At 40.5% G+C, this 22,128-nt stretch overlaps 1 protein-coding gene across 3 annotated transcripts in view; it reads left to right on the forward strand.

Annotated features, from left to right (window-relative positions):
• The window catches only part of LOC124612392 (NEDD8-conjugating enzyme UBE2F-like), a 70,506-nt gene that overhangs the window by 20,866 nt on the left and 27,512 nt on the right, over nucleotides 1–22,128 (forward strand). For all 3 annotated transcript variants that reach the window (XM_047140571.1, XM_047140570.1, XM_047140572.1), the window contains one exon: nucleotides 4,318–4,479. In XM_047140571.1, the coding sequence (XP_046996527.1) occupies nucleotides 4,318–4,479 (162 nt within the window). The remainder of the gene's footprint in view (nucleotides 1–4,317; nucleotides 4,480–22,128) is intronic.

A 22,128-nucleotide genomic window follows, 5' to 3' on the forward strand; every position in this document is an offset into this window, starting at 1 on the left:
CAAAAGAAAAATTCGGAGTAGGAATTAAAATCCACGGAGAAGAAATAAAAACTTTGAGGTTCACCGATGACATTGTAATTCTGTCGGAGACAGCAAGGGACCTGGAAGAGCAGCTAAACGGAATGGACAGTGTCTTTAATGAAGGATAATGGGCCGTAGCCGAATTAAATCGGGTGATGCTAAGGGTATTAGGTTAGGAAGTGAGACGCTTAAAGTAGTAAATGAGTTTTGCTATTTGGAGAGCAAAATAACTGATGATGGTCGAAGTAGAGAGGATATAAAATGTAGACTGGCAATGGCAAGGAAAGCGTTGCTGAAGAAGAGAAATTTGTCAACATGGAGTATAGGTTTAAGTGTCAGGAAGTCGCTTCTGAAAGTATTTGTATGGAGTGTGGCCATGTATGGAAGTGAAATGTGGACAATAAATGGTTTGGACATGAGGATAATAGATGCTTTCGAAATATGGTGCTACTGAAGAATGCTGAAGATTAGATGGGTAGATCACATGACTAATGAGGCTAATGAGGAAGTATTGAATAGAATTGGGGAGAAGAGAAATTTGTGGCACAACTTGACTAGAAGAAGGGATTGCTTGGTAGGACGTGTTCTGAGGCATCAAGGGATCACCAGTTTAGTACTGGAGGGCAGCGTGGAGGGTAAAAATCGTAGAGGGAGACCAAGAGATGAATACACTAAACAGATTCAGAAGGATGTAGGTTGCAGTAGGTACTGGGAGAAGAAAAAGCTTGCACAGGATAGAGTAGCATGGAGAGCTGCATCAAACCAGTCTCTGGACTGAAGACCACAACAACAACAATAACAACAATAACAATTTGAAACTATTTTGATCTACAGATTTGTTTTGTACTTCAACTGACTTTATAATATTGCTTTAGGCACAATAATTTTTATTCCCTATTTTTGTATTGCTTACCATTAATTTTTGTTACTCCTCGATAATAGCTTCTTTTTGTCTTTGATTGTGGTTCTGACCTTTGTTAAATTGACAAGCATTTTATATACAAATAACCAGCTATAATTCAGAGAGAGATCTGTCTTCAGATGGTACACTTTTTTATTTCAAGATTATGTTATCTCCTGAAAGCAGTGTGAAAATTAAAAGCAAGCTGAATGGTACGAGGGGGGGGGGGGGGCTGGGGGTGTTATGGTGTTCTGCTTATTTTTATCAGAGATTTCATTCTGGCTGATCAGTGGTGTTGCAAAGTGGGATCAGGTGGTAGATACTGATATCAGTAGCCTAGTTAATTGCACAGGACTTCATTCTTATGACAACACGTACATACACATATGGTCAAGGCCCCAGCAACCTGTGAACTTATATCCAGTTTGGATGTCATTGGTGGCAGTGGCAGCACAACAGACAGCGATGATACTACACAGCCAGTGGTGATGCTGCACAGGCAGCGACCTTGTATTGAGCCAACTGACGTGGGAAAGTGCATACTGAGTGCTGTACGGTGAATGCTCTCGCACCGTACTTCCATGGCCTCCTAAAATTATGAAGGTGCAGGACAGTTCAGGAACCCATGGTTCTGTTAAAAATTTGTGTATTTTAGTACTTATTTTCTTACTCTGGTAGTCGAGAAAAGTACAACCAGCCCAATAAGTGTTTTTGACATTTCATGATGTGTAAGCTACACAGAAAAGAGATGATTAGAAATTGGAACAGATGCAATTGAGTATGAAATTAGCATGCCTGAATGCTTGAACATGCAGGAAGTGTCCAGCCACAGATTTGTGACAGAATCTTGTTTCTGTCAGAACTGCAGGTGGGATTAGTGATCAGTTGGGCACAAAACAGCAAGTATCCATTGTTGAGTGTCATTCGTGGCACAGTGTATGGTAAACATGAGCTGAACTGGTTGCACAAGAGTGAAGGGGTTCTGCAAAAATCTGTAAAGTTTCAAAACAGATACGAACTCCAGAAAACATTAACTCAGGTGAATGATAGCTCACAGAAAAGTCCGACAAAATCACGGAACTGTTTAGCAGTGAAAGTTGGAATTAAGATTTTTGTGTTGGAACATTATCAGAACGTTCTCCATCTTTATCTTAACTAATTTTGTATTAGTCATGAGTCAAAGCGTTCGAATCAAGATACATGTGTTCAGTTCTGGTGGGGACTATTGAATGAATTATTTGGATCCTCAGTTTCCCATTTCCTCCTTGAGATCTTGTCCATTATGTCAATTTGTGTGAACTCGCAGAGTACAGGCTGTTAAATATCAGAAAATCTTCACCAGTAAGTTGCATAACAATAATATGTGTAGATCAAAATTGTGTGGCAGATCAAGGTTTGAACCTGGAACCTTTGCCTTTTGTGGGTGAATGTTTTAGTGATTGAGCTATCTGGGCATGACTCACTTCCTGTCCTCAGAGTGCTACTTCTGCTAGTACCTCTCTCCTACTTCCAAAACTTCACAGATGTTCTCAGTGCATACACTGTTGTAGAGTTAGAATTCATTCTGGAAACAATTGCCATAGCTGTGGCTAAGTCATTTCTCCACAGTATCCTTTCTTCAAGGAGTACTAGCTTGCAAGGTATGCTGGAGCACTTATAAATTATTGACATGGGAGAGAGGTACTGAAGGAAATAAAGCTGTGAGGACAGGTTTTGAGTCATGCCTGGATAGCTCAGTCAGTAGAGCACTTGTCAACAAAAGGCATAGGTTCTGGTTTCATTCCCTAGTCTGACAAACAGCTTTAATCTACAACAAAGTTTTAAATCAGTGCCCACTCTGCTGCAAAGTGAAAACTCATTTTGGAAATTGAGATAGATGTTCAGTGTGCAATGCCTGTTTTCTGAACAGTAACAAGGTCCCTCCACCAAACTGTTAATGCTGAGCATTGCATAGGGAAACTGCTTAATCCATTTGTGGATCATGTTTTCAGCAATGTGGCACAAAAGCACACATTGCATTTTCCAACATTGGCTCAAGCTCGTGACATCTTTGCTTAGGAGAGGATGATCAGCAAAGCAGTAAAATATAATGGCCTCTGAGATTGTTTAATCTCTCCCCATGTGATTTTTCCTTTTTTTTTATTTTTTTTATTTTATTTTTTTTTTTTTTTTAGCAAGTTGGTGAGGTGTACTTGAATAATTCCCCTTACACTGAGAAAGGTACAACAGGACATCGAAAATGTTGTTATTGCGGCTCCCCCCGTTGGAGGCTTGAATCCTCCCCCCTCGGTCATGGGTGTCTGTGTTGTCCGTAGCATAAGTTAGTTTAAGTTGGATTAAGTAGTGTGTAGGCTTAGGGACTGATGACTTAGGTAGTTTGGTCCCATAAGGCCTTACCACAAATTTCCAAATTTTGTTGTTATTGGCATTGCTATTGGCGCACATCAGGTGTAGCTTCTACATGTGTCTTGCAGTTTGATAAATCACGCACAGCACTGGATTGCTGTCAATAGTGGCTATTTCCAGCATCTTTTGTAAAGAGCAATTATCGTGTTCATTACGAGAGTACTTCAGTCACCCTTTACAACCTGCAGTTTCCTACATTATGACAATTAACTACGTGTTGTTTTCACATTGTTCTCATGTATTCTTGAGTTCAGTGTTTCTTAGTTGCTGCTATTTCTATGTAATTGCTCCCTAGTTGGACGAAACATGACTTCACTTCATTTTTTTTCCCAACTTACTGTATGTTGGTATTTGAAACTAATTATTTATTTGAGTGACAACTGTGAATTGATACAGGTAATCATGTCTGATTTGTGGTCTATAGAACACACAAATGAAAGCTACCATTTGTTCGAACTCTAAGGCCTGAGTAAAGTGTTACATTTGTTTATAGTGGTGTCTTAGAAGATAATGCCTCATATTTCCTTTTCTTCCCAGCAACAAACACCACTTTTTCTGTTAAATGGGGTCCAACTACTGGAAACAGCAAATGCGAAAATTATCTTGTACAAGGTGTCATTTATGTGCTTTTCAGTCATTGCAATACTAACTGATTTTGTGTAAGTGTTCTAAATGCCTATACATCAAATGAAAGAGCACAGGCACTCACTCACCTGCTTCAGCAGGTGTATGAAGGGTGGTACAGAAGTACTTCAAGTGAGAATGAAATGTCTCTGAGTAATAGTGGCAAAATGCTGATAAATTCTTGGAGAGTTGCCTGTACTCGTCCAGGTTTTGCATATTTTCACTTTGGAATTCGTTTGTGTAATGGTACTTTTTTTCATCACTGTGCTTTCTAAAGATAACAAGTGTAATTTTTTTATTATTTGTAGCATTTAATATTTCGTGTATACATGTTAAATAATCTCATTGTTTTTGTGTTCTCAAAGGTTCAAGAAATGGAGCAAACTTTGCCTGTCACTTGCAAGGTCCACTTTGACAATCCAGATATTCTGTATGATTTTACTTTAACGGTAATGCCAGATGAAGGATACTGGATGGGTGGTCGTTTCGTGTTCCACATTCATGTTACTGAAGAGTATAACATGGCTGTAAGTGTCATTCTCTATTTTGAAAGAATGTCTTTTTCATTGTGTAATTTAAGTAAGACTTCGTACACTGATTCTTATTGGAACCATATAACATGAGTACACAACAAAAAACTTTACTTTTTGATTTGGTTTGTTTGTGTACAATGGTATTATGTGTAACTCCAAAACTTCCAGCCTCAGTGAATCCAGACTGCCACAGCCATTCATAATGCGATTAGCAAATAAATTACTCTATATGAAACTGGGCATCATGTAGAACAAATAATATAGCTTAAGTAGCAACTCTCCTAATTTTGGAACCAACCTATTTTTATATGCAAGTTATTTGGAAAACTAACTTTCACCACGGTTGTATCTTGGTTTAACAATGCTCACCTTGAACGTTGCCACATTTAATGCTCTTTGATAGATTTTACTAGTATCTCCTTGTACCATGACAATGTCTGATTCATCTGGCCTGTGTCAGTATGCTGGAGGTACACATCTTTAAATGATTTACCAACAGTATTCTAAGACGTCAGGTCTTGACTAAACAGAGGAGGAACAAATGGCCTCAAGTGGAGTCTACCATGCCATTTAGATCTATACGTGCTTCACAGTGTGTAAGGCATTTATTCTCATCAGAGCAAATTTGTGGTGAAACCTTGCCACTGTAGCCTGATCTCCATCAATTCTGTAATGCGTCGCATTTTGCAATAGGCCTGTGTCTGCAAAAACCAAATCATTACTTGCATGTCAAAAGGATTTTTTAGACACTGAATTTGTTTAGCATGTTAGAGTTGGTGTGTAGATAGGTCCACCATACCAAACAATGACTAGATGGCTAACTGCCACAAAACATCTGAGCATGTATGTGAGTAAATCTTCATCACTCTTTGAATGGCCCTTGTATTTTAAGTAACATTCCAGTACTAAGGAAAAATGTGGTTTCATAATGGAGAAAAATACATAATTTATTTATACTGAATGAGGTGGTGCTGTGGTATATGTTGCATTATTCTAGGAGGATGGTGATTCAGATCTTTACCTGGCCAACCAGATAGTTGCCTTCCCCCATCATTATGCTCCAACTCTACTGACCTTGTCATTGATGGGATGTTAAACCATTTTTACTTCTAACTTGTAGTGTGCATTAGGATGGATATGTTTATATGGATAAGTATGATTACCTAACTTCTGCTTACTAAAGTAATCCCATATCAAAGCTATACGTTTGAGATGGAGGTACATGACATGGCTTCTAGTTGTAGAAACAATATTCACATGGCAGAATGGTTTCAGTATTCAATTAAATTAAACATTGTGAAATGAAATGCCATCAGTGGGGGAGAAATCACTGAAGACACAGTGACATGCAATTACATCACTAAAAACAGTTCAGAAATATTGAACATGTGTTGTAATGAATATGCTGTTAAGAAGTGGGAATTTGTAGCAGTCAACACTCAAATCCTGACTTCCTGCCTTTTGCAAGCAGTCTCCTTAATGATTAGGTTATCTGAGCATTCCTTTTACCCTGTCTCAAATCATCGTCGTCACTGACATTTTCAGCTGTGATATCCAAATGCATCATCCAGTGGTTCCTCCCCCTAGGTATGAGAGATTACCACCATTGGGGAAATAAATAGATGCAATATTTTCTTGAACAGTGCATTACATTCTAGCAACTAAGGGATGCGTGGTGTGGTGTAAATAGCTTTTTGCATTTCCAGGAAGCTAGGTAGTTAAGTTTATATAATGAAATTCATGTCTATATTACAAAGGAAGACAAAATTATTGTATCCCCTATGTATAACAATAATAGAAGTTCCTGCAAATATGTAAAATAAGGGAAAGGCAACCATGTACCCCTGGAGGACTGGTCTGTGATGCACAGAAACACATAATAGAAAACAGTTAACGTTAGCTTTCAGTCCTTTAACCCAATGGCAGTACAAAAAACTATTTTAAATAAAAGTAAAACAGTAAATTCCAAATTTTTAAAGACAAGAGACAATAATTCACTTCTGGTGTGATATCAAAAGTCGGTGATCTATCCAAAATGAACAGCAGTGTTGTATGTGGTCAACAGGAGTGGCAGCCTAAGTGTAGGTTGTGTAAAGGGGTGGAGGGGGAGAAAAGCTTATAGGTGGTGGGATTGGAAGACTGGGCAACTGGTGAAAGTGGAAGACAGAAGGGATCAGGAGGGAAAGAGCAGTGGGAAGGGAGGGGGAGGGGTGGTAAATAGAGGAACAAAGGTAGACAGGAAGGGTAAATTCAAGGGGAGCAAGGAATGGAAGAATAAGCTCTGTGGCAACACAGTGGTGAAAATACAGCCAGTCTCCTTGAAATTACATATCTTCATTGCTCTGTGAAATCAAAATCCACTTCTGGGTAACATTAAGTATTTCAGTATTGTGCTTGTCCACTCTGTGCATTGTAATATGATTAAATCCTCCATGGCATCTATTCTCTAAGTGGTAGAGACTTTGCTGCACAAGCCTTTACCATTCTTTGACAGTGGCCTCCATGTAGTTACCTGGTGTGTAAGGGTGAGTTCTTGTGATGTTGCACTCAGTTTCAATTTGAGCCAGGTGTTTTCATGCATTACTGTCTTAAAACGTGAATTTATTGATTTGTAATGGATGTCTCGAAGCCAAATTGATCATGTGAACAGTTCTCTTGCATTCTCCTTATGGTACATCCAAGGCAGATCTTCAGTGTTTTGTGCCTTTTGATAGCAACTGGCTGTTTAGGTGATGTCACCGTAGTAAATGGACGTTAGAATACTGAGCAGTCAACAGAAGTTGCATTGTCCTGTTCACAATGTGAGAGACTATGCAATATTCCTAAAAAATACAGCCTATGCAATTCATGAGGAGGATGAAAAACTTTTTTTGAACTGCTGCATGAAATGAAACTGCTCTGCAAAAACAAAAATTATTAATTAATTGACTTTTTCTTTGACTTTTTGTCTTTGACACAGATAAGACAGGTACTGCATTAAAAAGCTCTTGTTAAAATTTTTTGCCTAGACGTATACATTATAAAATTTTTACCTATTTAATACAAACAATCTGTGAAAAAAATTGGGTATAGATGACTGTGGTTTTTCTTCATGGCTGCTGTAAGGAGAGACCAGGTTAGGTACAGGATGAGATGGTGGGCGGAGGTTTTTGCTACTCTGGTTCTCAGAGAAAGCCAGGCAAAGTTGGAGAAAACTGCTACAACTCGCGATGAAGATGCCGTTTCCCTTAGCAGCTGCAATATTCAGTCACCATAAGATTTTCTTTTCTGGAAACACTTTAAGAATGATACGGTTGAGCAACAGTGGCAGTATGATATCTTCTGACTAACAAACTGGTTACTTAGGGAACCTCTTGAACATACAAGCTGACAGCGAAAATATTGCGCATTGTCCGGACCTTGATTTTAGCAGATTTGTCTAGTACTGTTAATTTGCGAAGAAATCACTATGCACTGTATTGTTAAGCACGCTAATAGTTTTTATGAAGGTATGAGGATCCAACATCGAATAAATGTTCTTAAAGGTATTTACCTTCCTTTCCACAAATTCAAAATAATCGCGATTACATGTTGACCTCTGCACTTCAAATTACTTCTATATGCAAAAGTATTTGACCTCAAAAAGGCACATGTCCAATTGGCATTTCTTATCTCCAACTATTAAAAGAAAACATAGATTCTCCAGTACTTGCAGCCAGAATATTACAATCATGTTACATTATGTAGGGTCATTAGATAGCCCCCTCTTGGTCACAAATATTTTTTTTGCAAAACAATTAGGCGACCACAGGCAAACTATAACATTGCATTGCAGGTAGTTGCTGACTCTCGCCACTGGGTGGCACAATCAATCCTACTAACTTTCTTGGGAATGGATTTTACAATGGAAATGAGGCCCACCGATTTGGGCATGGTTGGTGGAGGAAACCAGAGATCAAAACTGGCCAATCAGCCTCGCCAGACCGGTTGTAATTATCGTATTTAGCAAAACAGTGGAATTTTGAATCAAACATGTTGATTTTCAGCATGAATAAAAAAATAAGTTACATAGTAAGGAACCAAAAAATACAGAAAATCGTTAAAATGTTCACAGAACTGTTTAGAGTCTCTGAAAATGATGCAACACAAGATTATGGATATTATGTTGACGATGCAGTGATAATGGTACGGTGTCGACAGTGCGAAGCTGATGGTACAGCAGGATGGTGAGAAGCTGCAAGACATCGGTATGGAATGGTGGTTGGTGGTGATGGCTGGTCAGGTGGTTAGATGCGAAGCTGTTAGTGAAGGACTGGAGGCTGGGCTGGAACTACTGAGGCCTCACAGTGCCAAGACAGAAGTTCTCGCGACATGCAACAAGGTACAAAGAAATGTGCAGGAACAAAAAGGGAACTACAGTGCCTATCTGAAATGAAACGGGTTAACGCTCAACTCTACCCAATTCGCTTCTGTGTATAAACAGTCCACTTCGGTTGGTGTTTATACTTGCACTCCAGAGTGTCCAGCAAACAATAAAAAAAAGTCTCTGCATGGTGGAAACAATGCACACTGAGATATTTTCACAACACGTTGTCCAGGGTAGCCACAGCTACATTCAAAAATGACACTAGAACTCCTCAGATAAGATTGGTGCAAACACATATACATGTACTAGTGATTGAGCAGGATGGATCACTGTCTTTGCATAGTAACACTAGTCTGCCTAACACCACAAAAACAGCAGCATCACAGTCAGTCGACAACACTTCCATTGAAGTTTCATTGTCAGACAGGACACAGGTCTAAAACAGATCACAGGAACAAAGTTCACTGTCTTTATATCGCCGAAGGTGATTTCACACAATTCTGAAGAACACTGTCCAGAACAGTCACTAGTTAGCATGAGACACAGCAATCATTTTATAACACCAGTTCATGGGACACAATGGTGGAATATTATCAACACATGTCACAGGAAACAAATGACATAAGTAACTACTATGTATAGATCATGTTGTTGTAGCAAGATTGTTCTTATGATCCAATGCAATGATGGACAGATACTAGTAGATGAACTTATGCATGACATCCAGCATTGTACAGCCAAGCGTATGACCATTCCTGTACCGGCAATATATGCAGAAGTCTTTGGTCATACCATTAAAGTAATTCTTGACTGTGGTGCATATGTGAATGCAACCTCCGCAGCCATGTTTGAGAGGTTGACAAGACCAGAAACTACCAGTCTTTCCTGCGAGTAATTGTGAAGTTATATGTGCAATCGGTACCAGGGCACAGAAGGTAAAGATACAGACTCTTATTGAATTATGTTGTTGTTGTTGTTGTTGTTGTTGTTGTGGTCTTCAGTCCTGAGACTGGTTCGATGCAGCTCTCCATGCTACTCTACTCTGTGCAAGCTTCTTTGTCTTCCAGTACCTACTGCAACCTACATTCTTCTGAATCTGTTTAGTGTATTCATCTCTTCGTCTCCCTCTACGATTTTTACCCTCCACGCTACCCTCCAATACTAAATTGGTGATTCCTTGATGTCTCAGAATATGTCCTACCAAGCGATCCCTTCTTCTAGTCAAGTTGTGCCACAAATTTCTCTTCTCCCCAATTCTATTCAATACTTCCTCACATCTAATCTTCAGCATTCTTCTGTAGCACCACATTTCGAAAGCTTCTATTCTCTTCTTGTCTAAACCATGTATCATCCACGTATCACTTCCATACATGGCTACACTCCATACAAATACTTTCAGGAACAACTACCTGACAGTTAAATCTATGCTCGATGTTAACAAATTTCTCTTCTTCAGCAACGCTTTCCTTGCCATTGCCAGTCTACATTTTATATCCTCTCTACTTCGACCATCATCAGTTATTTTGCTCCCCAAATAGCAAAACTCCGTTACTACTTTAAGTGTCTCATTTCCTAATCTAATTCCCTCAGTATCACCTGACTTAATTCGACTACATTCCATTATCCTCGTTTTGCTTTTGTGGATGTTCATCTTATATCCTCCTTTCAAGACACTGTCCATTCTGTTCAGCTGCTCTTCCAGGTCCTTTGCTGTCTCCGACAAAATTACAATGTCATCGGCGAACCTCAAAATTTTTATTTCTTCTCCATGGATTTTAATTCCTACTCTTAATTTTTCTTTTGTTTCCTTTACTGGCTGCTCAATATACAGATTGAAAACATGGGAGTAGGCTACAACCCTGTTTCACTCCCTTCCCAACCACTGCTTCCCTTTCATACCCCTCGACTCTTATAACTGCCACCCGGTTTCTGCACAAATTGTAAATACCCTTTCGCTCCCTGTATTTTACCCCCTGCCACCTTCAGAATTTGAAAGAGAGTATTCCAGTTAACATTGTCAAAAGCTTTCTCTAAGCCTACATATGGTAGAAACGTAGGTTTGCCTTTCCTTAATCTATTTTCTAAGATAAGTCGTAGGGTCAGTATTGCCTCACGTGTTCCAATATTTCTACAGAATCCACACTGATCTTCCCCGAGGTCAGCTTCTACCAGTTTTTCCTTTAATCTGTAAAGAATTTGTGTTAGTATATTGCAGCCGTTGCTTATTAAACTGATAGTTCGGTAATTTTCACGTCTGTCAACACCTGCTTTCTTTGGGATTGGAATTATTATATTCTTCTTGACGTCTGAGGGTATTTCGCCTGTCTCATCCATCTTGCTCACCAAATGGTAGAGTTTTGTCAGGGTTGGTTCTCCCAAGGCTATCAGTAGTTCTAATGGAATGTTGTCTACTCCCAGAGCCTTGTTTCGACTTAGGTCTTTCAATGCTCTGTCAAACTCTTCACGGAGTCTCATATCTCCCATTTCATCTTCATCTACCTCCTCTTCCATTTCCATAATATTGTCCTCTAGAACATCACCCTTGTATAGACCCTCTATATACTACTTCCACTTTTCTGCTTTTCCTTCTTTTCTTAGAACTGGGATTCCATCTGAGCTCTTGATATTCATGCAAGTGGTTCTCTTTTCTCCAAAAATCTCTTTAATTTTCCTGTAGGCTGTATCTATCTTACCCTCTAATGATATACGCATCTACATCCTTACGTTTGTCCTCTAGCCATCTCTGCTTAGCCATTTTGCACTTCCTGTCGATCTCATTTTTGAGACGTTTGTGTTCCTTTTTGCCTACTTCATTTACTGCATTTTTGTATTTTATCCTTTCATCAGTTAAATTCAATATTTCTTCTGTTACCCAAGGATTTCTATTAGCCCTCATCTTTTTACCTATTTGATCCTCTGCTGCTTTCCCTATTTCATCTCTCAAAGCTACCCATTCTTCTTAGACTGTACTTCTCTCCCCCATTCTTGTCACCCATTCCCTAATGCTCTCCCTAAAGCTCTCTACAACCTCTGGTTCTTTCAGTTTATCCAGGTCCCATTTCCTCAAATTCCCGCCTTTGCGCAGTTTCTTCAGTTGTAATCTACAGTTCATAACCAATAGACTGTGGTCAGTGTCCACATCTGCTCCTGGAAATTTCTTACAATTTAAAACCTGGTTCCTAAATCTCTGTCTTACCATTATATAATCTATCTGACACCTTCCAGTATCTCCAGGCTTCTTGCATGTACACAGCCTCCTTTCACGATTCTTGAACCAAATTCTACCAGGTAGTTTCCTCTTTCATTCCTTACCTCCATTCCATATTCACCTACTATGCTTCTTTCTCTTCCTTTTCCTGCTATCGAATTCCAGTCACCCATGACTATTAAATCTTCGTCTCCCTTCACGATCTGAATAATTTCTTTTATCTCATCATATATTTCATTAATCTCTTCGTCATCTGCGGAGCTAGTTGGCACATAAACTTGTACTACTGTGGTAGGCGTGGGCTTCGTATCTATCTTGGCCACAATAATGTGTTCACTATGCTATTTGTCGTAGCTTATCCACATTCCTGCTTTTTTTCATTATCAAACCTACTCCTTCATTACCCCTATTTGATTTTGAATTTATAACCCTGTGTTCAACAAACCAGAAGTCTTGTTCCTCCTGCCACCGAACTTCACTAATTCCCACTATATGTAACTTTAACCTACCCATTTACCTTTTTAAATTTTCTAACCTACCTGCCGATTAAGGGATCTGACATTCCACCCTCGGACCTGTAAAACACCAGTTTCTTTCTCCTGATAACGTCTTCCTGGGTAGTTCCCACCTGGAGATCCGAATGGGGGACTATTTTACCTCCGGAATATTTTACCCAAGAGGACGCCATCATCATTTAACCATACAGTAAAGCTGCATGCCCTCGGGAAAAATTATGGCTGTAGTTTCCCCTTGCTTTCAGCTGTTCGCAGTATCAGCACAGCAAGGACATTTTGATTAGTGTTACAAGGCCAGATCAGTCAATCATCCAGACTGCCGCCCCTGCAACTACTGAAAAGGCTGCTGCCTCTCTTCAGGAACCGCACATTTTTCTAGTCTCTCAACAGATACCCTTCTCTTGTGGTTGCACCTACTGTATGGCTATCTGTATCGCTGAGGCATGCAAGCCTCCCCACCAATGCAAGGTCCATTTTTATGGGGGGGGGGGGGGTTGTAGATCATATAGTTAATATAATTCTGTGTATTTTGTATGTATGTCATGATTTGTGTAATTATAGATCATATAGTTACACAAATCATGACATACATAAAAAATACACAGAATTATTTATAGAACATTTTTAAATCCTCATGAGGGTACACACCCTTTATTTTCAATGTCTTTGGATATGCCAACAGACCAACAGATATGCACCTGGATGTGGTACTTTTATAATAACATATGATCCATGGTATATTCTTTGCCACTTCTTGGTCCTCTTCTCCAGAAGTGAAGATCTTGAATGAGATCTCAATAGTACCAAATCTCCAACATTATAATATTGTTTCCTCTTTAATCCCTTGTTGTGTCTCTTCTTTCTCATAAGAGCTTTCTCTTTCATGTTGAGGTAATTATCACAAATTTTTTTCTTCCCATGAGATCCTATTTCAGGGTATCTTAGGTAATGCTTGCACCCGCTCATTATTTTCTTCGGTATTTAGGAGTAATTCTTCTGTAGTATAACCAGTAGTTGTATGTGGTAGGTTATTGATGATTATAGTGAAATCTTGCAACAGTTCAATCCACTTGGTTTTACTTCATTGAGCAGTAGGTTCTCATAAAGTGATTTAACTCTCTAAATACACATTTGATGGGACTCGCTCTGGGATTGTAACATGTTGTTTTGGCATGTGTAATATTTGCTTCCCATAAAGCCTTCCTCCAAGTATAGTAGGTGAAAATCATTGCATTGTCTGTCAGGCTCGTTCTTGGCTTCCCAACAGATGGAATAAAATCGGAACAATTTCTTGATAATGGATTTGCTGGTGGCTGACCGAATTGGGTACAACATCACATGTTTAGAAAATGTATCTAAAAATCCAACTATGTATTTACTACTACTCTTGCCCTCAGAACTGGTCCACAGATGTCTACAGAGGTCAGATCTAAGGGCTTACGTGGAATGATTGAGTGCATCTCATCTTGTGTACCTTTGTTACAAGGCTTGGTCAGCTGACAAACTTTGCACGTTCTCATAATCGATCTTAAAAGAGGCACAGTCCGCAGAGAAGTCAGATTTTACGTCCTTCCCCCGAATACTCTCAATACCCAAAATATAGTCCTCTAGTAATTTATTTATTACTAGGAAGATGCATAAAGTCGCTACATTTCCTATTCTTAATTCAATAAGAGTCTGTATCTTTACATTCTGTGCCCTGGTACCGATTACACCTATAACGTCACAATTACTCGCAGGAAAGACTGGTAGTTTCCGGTCTTGTCAACCTCTCAAACATGGCTGCGGAGGTTGCATTCACATATGCACCAGAGTCAAGAATTACTTTAATGGTATGACCATAGACTTCTGCATATATTGCCGGTACAGGAACGGTCATGCGCTTGGCTGTACAATGCTGGATGTCATGCGTAAGTTCATCTACTAGTCTCTGTCCATCATTGCATTGGATCATAACAACTCTCTTGCCAGAACCCCTTACATCACACCCGACAAATTCTCCGGGCACGATCCGGTCATCTTTAGTTTAACAGATGGGTTCATCAGTGACATCTGTAATCAATGACAGTTGCTCTCTCCAGTCATTTATGTTTGAAGATTGCTTGTTAATATTTTGTGGTTGACAATTTGGATTATTCCATTGGAATTGCTGATTATTGTGACTGTTGGTTGTGGTTATTTTGATTCGTGGTTTGCATTGGTTTGAATCTTTGCTTGTTAGGTTTCTTCTCTGCCCAGCGAAGTTGGAAATGCACCACATTGGTATTCAATCTTTGGTCGCCATTCAGATGTTGTTTATTACGCTGAGCTTGGAAGCCCGAGCTCTGCTGTGCTCTACTACTATTGTTGCTGCTCAGTCCTGGGTGATATGCAAAGTTCTTGTTTACACTAGCCGACAACCCATTCCCATGATTTAATGACTCAAAGGTGATGATGACAGAGAGTGTCTTCGACATTGTCTTCAGGAGCATACACGAGTTCTTCACACATCTTGACCGGTAACTTTGCCTTAATAATCTTCAAAATATCCACCTGTGGGACTGGAGTATCCCAGTATCTACTTTTATTCAGGTACTTCTCAAACTACTGGCACAAGTTTCCACTCTTGACTGAAAATGGTTCTGGGTTATAAACCTCTTTTTTTCAGTAGTTCTTGAATTCCCGTAGACCAATACCTATTCAAGAACGTTCACTCAAATTCCTCGTAGGTGCCATAGGTTTCCATAATGTCTGTGCATCATAAACTGTCTTCCCCTTGTATGTATCCAGCGACAAAAGAAATCTTTTGCGCGTCAGTCCGTGCATGGGGTAAAACACCTCTGAACCTGCAGATGAAAATCACGGAGTTAACAGATTTCTTCTCCGGACAGAAGACTTTGAACTACTGGTGCTTTAGGACCTCCTTCTCCATCAACATTTGGGCATATACATTGTTGGGTGATATATTGCCATAAATAGTCAGACACCACATATGCGCCTTTTGTCGTAGGCGTCGGGCTACTCATCACTGACGTTGAATTCATCACATTTTGCTTCGGTTGGTCGGAAAATATGACGTGTGTCAGAACCACTTGCTCTTATTGGAACTTTCTTCAACCGATTTGGTTATATTGTCTTTCCACTTCAAGAACTCTTGACCAAATTGTTGGCTTATCACATCATTATCAATCTGGATAGCTGTGGAATCTGGTACATTAGCCAGTTGAAAGTTCTGCACAGCTTGTTGCAGTTGTTCATTAACACACTGGTGTCAACCTCTCTTCTATAACTGCGACACAGTCTGATTTGACAAGTTCCAATTTGGACACAAGAGACTCTACGGTTGTGGTAACATCTTTTACTTTGGTTTGAATTTTGGAGATTTCCTCAGGAACTCTCTCCTGCGACAGCTTCAGATTTGCCTTTTCTGTAGCAAGATCAGTTTGCTTAAATGATCTACTTCGCATCTCAAATTCTCAAAATCTTTTGTGGTTGGCAATGACTCAACCATAGCAATATACTCTTGCATAGTTAGCCTGATATTTGCTTTTTCAGTAACCAGTGCCTCCTGCTGCTTAATGAGTCCGTCTTGTTTATCAGAGAGATTTGCCTGTTGTACTGCTAAAGTATGAACTATAGTAGAAATTTTGTATTGTTGTGCTGCCATTGATTCTTGTGTGGAGGCTATCCTAACTTGTTCAGTTGTAACAGACTGCACTTTAGCAGACATATATTGTTGATTTGCAGTTAACGTCTGCACCGCTTGGGATACACTAAGTAACAGACCTTAAATGTCAAACTCATAAGTCCTAGCTGTGGTCATTACAGGTACTGAACTATCAGTGGAAGGGGCTTCCTCAACTGACTGAATATTGTCCGTTGTATTCTGTCCCCATTCCATTCTCGACTGGGTGCGTGTCCTAACCATAAATCTGTAAATAAAAAATTTTCACACGACCCATGTAGTTTCAAAATACACACACAAAATCAGTACAAATCTACACATGATTTTTTTAAAAAATATGCATCTACAACTAATAGAAATAGGAAGACTCTACAGGAAAGGACAGTATTAGATTCCAGACTGGTAAACTTGTTGTTGCTTGCCTGTAGCCAGGACATTCAGGTGATCTGTTAAGATTAACCATACAGCATCGGTCTGCCAGCCCCTCTGAAAGAAGTACAGGGTATGCAACGCAGAAACACACGTTATAGTACACTTCCTATCAATAGAATACATACATGAAAATGATACAAAATCCTAACAAGTTCCCTAACTTCGCAAGCAGTCCTGTCAACTGTTTGTCACTCTAAAATGAGATTGCTTCAATGTCGCAAAGAAAATATAAATTAACTTACTTGCTCTTTTGAATTTATATCTTTGACAGAGATAAGACAGGTAGGCATTAAAAAACTCACCTTTGGATTTTTCGCCTAGATGCATACATTATAAAATTTTTACCTGACTAATACAAACAATCTGTGAAAAACTTTGACTATAGGTGAAGGTGGTTTTCTTCATGGCTGCTGTAAGGAGAGAACAGGTTAGGTACAGGAAGAGTTGGCAGTTGGAGGTTTCTTCTTCTCCAGTTCTCAGAGAACACCAGGCAAAGTCGGAGAAAACTGCTACAACTCCAATGAAGATGCTGTCTCCCTTAGCAGCTACAATATTCACAGTCGCTGTAAGATTTTCTTTTCTGAAAACAATTTCAGACTGATTAGGTTGAACAACAATGGCAGTATGATATCTTCTGACTAACAAACTGTTTGCTTAAGGAACGTCTTGAACATACAAGCTGATAGCAAAAATATTGCACGTCATCCGGACCGTGATAGTCAGATTTGCCCAGTAGGTGCACTTAAGAAAAAAACTTATTAGCCTTTGTAGTAGTCCTCTTTGAAGTTAGTCGTGCACCCGTGCGCACACCTATGCCTCTACATGGTGCTGGCTGGATGTGTGGTGCCAGTGCTGCATTTCGGCAGGTGGATTACGCTGTGGTGGGATTGTGTCGGGTGGGGTGGATGGAGGAAGAGAGGAGGAGGTGGGGGGAGAGCGATCGGGGGTGGGTAGCTTGTGGCTCAGAGGGACGCAGCTGCTTCACTGGCTGTGAATACAGGAAGGAGGGGCGACAGGTGCAGGGACATAGGCATGTGATGTACGGTTGTCAGAGCTGATGGGGAGCAGCACATGCTGAATGTGTGGGGATGTTAATTGGAAGAGGGTGACAGGATGGAGGGATGGGAAACTGTTGGGTGGAGAGTGTGGGGCATTGGGTTACTAGATACTGAGCCCAGCATGATGACGGGAGCAAAGGATGTGTTGTAATAGAACCTCCTGTCTAGATAGTTCAGAGAAGCTAGTGGTGGAGGAAAGGATCCAGATGGCTGTGTTGTGTAGCAGCCATTGAAATTAAACATTTTATTCTCTGCTGCTTGGTGTCACTGTGTGGTCAAGTTCGTTCTTCGAAACAGCTTGGCAGAGGCCATTCATTGTGGTGGACAGGCGGTTGGTTGTCATACTGACTTCAAAAGCCGAGCAGCATTTGCAGCAAAGTTGGTAGACCTGACTCCTTTCACAGGTGGCGTGGCCTCTGATGGCGTAATATAAGACTGTGGCAGAACTAGAGTGAGAAATGCTGGTTGGGTGGATTGAGCAGGTCTTGTACCAGGGTCTTCCACAGGTATATGATCCCTGTGGCAAGGGGTTGATGGTGGGCGTGGCATGGGGATGGACTAGGGTGCTGTGGAGTTCGGGTGGGCAATGGAACATCAAATTAGGAGTGTTAGGAAGAATCCTGGGTAGGATGTTCCTCATTTCAGTTTATGATGGAAGAGACCCTGATGAAGGATATGGTTCAGTTGCTCCTGTCCAGGGTGGTATTGGCCAACAAGGGGGACACTCTTTCATATCTGAATCTTGGGGGTGGTGGGAAAATAGAAGGTATGTGAGGATATGGTATGGGAAATCTATGTTCAGGAGTGTAGTGCCTGTCCGTGAAGGCCTTTGTGAGACCTTCAGTATGCTGCTCAGCGGAGCTTTCATAACTGGAGATATGTCGTCCACGAATAACCAGCCTGTACGGGAGGTATTATTTGGTGTTGAAGGGATGACAGCTGTCAAAATGAAGGCACTGTTGGTGGTTAGTGAGTTTAATGTGGACAGAGGTGTGGATGGAACGATCAGGAAGGTGGAGGTCAGCATCCAGGAAGTGCTGCATGTTGTGTTGAGGAAGACAATGTAAAACAGATGGGAGAGAAAATGTTGAAGTTGTAGAGGAATGTGAATAGGATGTCTAGGCCCTGAGTCGAAATAGTGAAAACATTAACAATGAACCAGATTGGCATGTCACTGTGACTGTCCCCAACACTGGTGGAGCCTTTGTCTGCAGGGAGGATGATAAGGTCAGGATCTGTTTTCAGATTGTGTATAGCTCTTTTATAGAGGTGGATGATACTACTTGCAACCTCTGCTATAGTGACCCCATCCCTGAAGTGTAACACATCCTCCAGTTCCATTACGGATATTTTAGAACCCATGACTGTTAATTGAATGTAAATACATAAAACTGCAACCAGTCACTTTCTTGAGTACTTACTTAGTAGTCCGTGAACTGGTCTTCGAACCTTTTCGGGTTTATCTTCAGATGTTTTTCTGGAAGCTACATCACTATTTCTAACATGATACCGGTTGTTGTCTCTGTGACAAGAAGATGGAACACACTTCAATGTATCGCCATGACTATTGTTTATCTGTCGATATGGATGCAAAATTTAGTTTTTTGCTTACTTTGCCAGTATGGGCGGCTTTCTTCATTAGTGTCCATCTGTCTGCTTCCATTTTGATGGCCAATTGGTACATCTCTTATGTACCAATTGGCCATTAAAATTGAGGCAGACAGATGGACACTAAGGAAAAGGCCACCCATATTGTCACAGTAAGTGAAAAACTCAATTTTGCATCCATATCGACAGACAAACAATAGTTTTTGTTCAGCAATTACTTCAGAACATGGTGTTGGCAACTTCTGCTAATGCCACAAATAACAACAACACACAAGAGTTTCCACTTGATTATACGGGGTGGTCCATTGATCATGACCGGCCCAAATATCTCAAAAAATAAACATCAAACGAAAAAACTACAAAGAACGAAACTTGCCTGGCTTGAAGGGGGAAACCAGGTGGGGCTATGGTTTGCCCGCTAGATGCCGCTGCCATAGGTCAAACGGATATCAACTGCATTTTTTAAATAGGAACCCCCATCTTTTATTTCATATTCATGTAGTACGTAAAGAAATATGAATGTTTTAATTGGACCACTTTTTTCACTTTGTGATAGATGACGCTGTAATAGTCACAAACATATGGCTCACAATTTTAGACAAACTGTTGGTAACAGGTAGGTTTTTTAAATTAAAATACAGAACGTAGGTACGTTTGAACATTTTATTTCAGTTGTTCCAATGTGATATGTGTACCTTTGTGAACTTATCATTTCTGTGAACGCATGCTGTTACAGCGTGATCACCTGTATAAATACCACATTAATGCAATAAATGCTCAAAATGATGTCCATCTACCTCAGTGCATTTGGCAATACGTGTAATGACATTCCTCTCAACAGCGAGTAGTTCACCTTCCGTAATGTTCGCACATGCATTGACAATCCACTGATGCATGTTGTCAGGCGTTGTTGGTGGATCACGATAGCAAATATCTTTCAACTTTCCCCACAGAAAGAAATCTGGGGACGTCAGATCCAGTGAACGTGCGGGCCATGGTATGATGCTTCGATGACAAATGCACCTGTCATTAAATATGCTATTCAATACCACTTCAACCGCACGCGAGCTATGTGCCGGACATCCATCATGTTGGAAGTACATCGCCATTCTGTCATGTAGTGAAACATCTTGTAGTAACATTGGTAGAACATTATGTGGGAAATGAGCATACATTGCACCATTTAGATTGCCATCGATGAAATGGGGGCCAATTATCCTTCCTTCCATAATGCTGCACCATACATTAACCCGCCAAGGTCGCTGATGATCCACTTGTCGCAGCCATTGTGGATTTTCCATTGCCCAATAGTGCATATTATGCTGGTTTACGTTACCGCTGTTGGTGAATGACGCTTCGTCGCTAAATAGAACGCATGCAAAAAATCTGTCAGCATTCCGTAATTTCTCTTGTGCCCAGTGGCAGAACTGTACACGACGTTCAGAGTTGTCGCCATGCAATTCCTGGTGCATAGAAATATGGTACAGGTGCAATCGATGTTAATGTAGCATTCTCAACACCGACGTCTTTGAGATTCCCGATTCTTGCGGAGTTTGGCTGCTACTGATGTGCAAATTAGCTGCGACAGCAGCTAAAACACCTACTTCGGCATCATCATTTGTTGCGGGTCGTGATTGACGTTTCACATGTGGCTGAACACTTCCTGTTTCCTTAAATAACTTAACTATCTAGCGAATGGTCCGGACACTTGGATGTTGTCGTCCAGGATACCGAGCAGCATACATAGCACACGCCAGTTGGGCATTTTGATCACAACAGCCATACATAAACACGATATCGACCTTTTCCGCAGTTGTTAGTTAAATGGTCCATTTTTAACACGGGTAATGTATCACGAAGCAAATACCGCCCGCACTGGCGGAATGTTACGTGATACCACGTACTTATACATTTGTGACTACTACAGCGCCGTCTATCACAAAGTCAAAAAAGTGGTCTAACTAAAACATTCATATTTCTTTATGTACTACATGAATATGTAATAAGATACGGGCTTCCTATTTAAAAAAATGCAGTAGATATCCAGAATGAGATTTTCACTCTGCAGCGGAGTGTGCGCTGATATGAAACTTCCTGGCAGATTAAAACTGTGTGCCGGACCGAGACTCGAACTCGGGACCTTTGCCTTTCGCGGGCAAGTGCTCTACCAACTTAGCTACCCAAGCACGACTCACGCCCCGTCCTCACAGCTTTACTTCTGCCAGTACCTCGTCTCCTACCTTCCAAACTTTACAGAAGCTCTCCTGTGAACCTTGCAGAACTAGCCATGTCTCCGCAATATCCTTTCTTTCAGGAGTGCTAGTTCTGCAAGGTTCGCAGGAGAGCTTCTGTAAAGTTTGGAAGGTAGGAGACGAGGTACTGGCAGAAGTAAAGCTGTGAGGACGGGGCGTGAGTCGTGCTTAGGTAGCTCAGTTGGTAGAGCACTTGCCCGCGAAAGGCAAAGGTCCCGAGTTCGAGTCTCGGTCCGGCACACAGTTTTAATCTGCCAGGAAATTGCAGTTGATATGTTTGACCTATGGCAGCGCCATCTAGCGGGCCAACCATAGTGCCATCTGGTTTCCCCCTTCAAGGTTGACGAGTTTAGTTCTTTGCAGTTCTTTTGTTTGAAGCTTATTTCGTGAGGTATTTGGGCTGGACACTATCAATGGATCACTCTGTATAGTCCTGCACTGGTGTCACAGCATACATTACTATGGAATAAAAAAATTCTACTTGCCCAATTTTGGTATTTGGTTAATTTAGCTTTCCCACTCCACATTTATATTCTTTTTAGTGTTTGTTTAATACAGTAA

Source organism: Schistocerca americana, chromosome 4 (genome assembly GCF_021461395.2).
Source record: "Schistocerca americana isolate TAMUIC-IGC-003095 chromosome 4, iqSchAmer2.1, whole genome shotgun sequence".
In the NCBI taxonomy this organism is placed as follows: domain Eukaryota; kingdom Metazoa; phylum Arthropoda; class Insecta; order Orthoptera; family Acrididae; genus Schistocerca; species Schistocerca americana.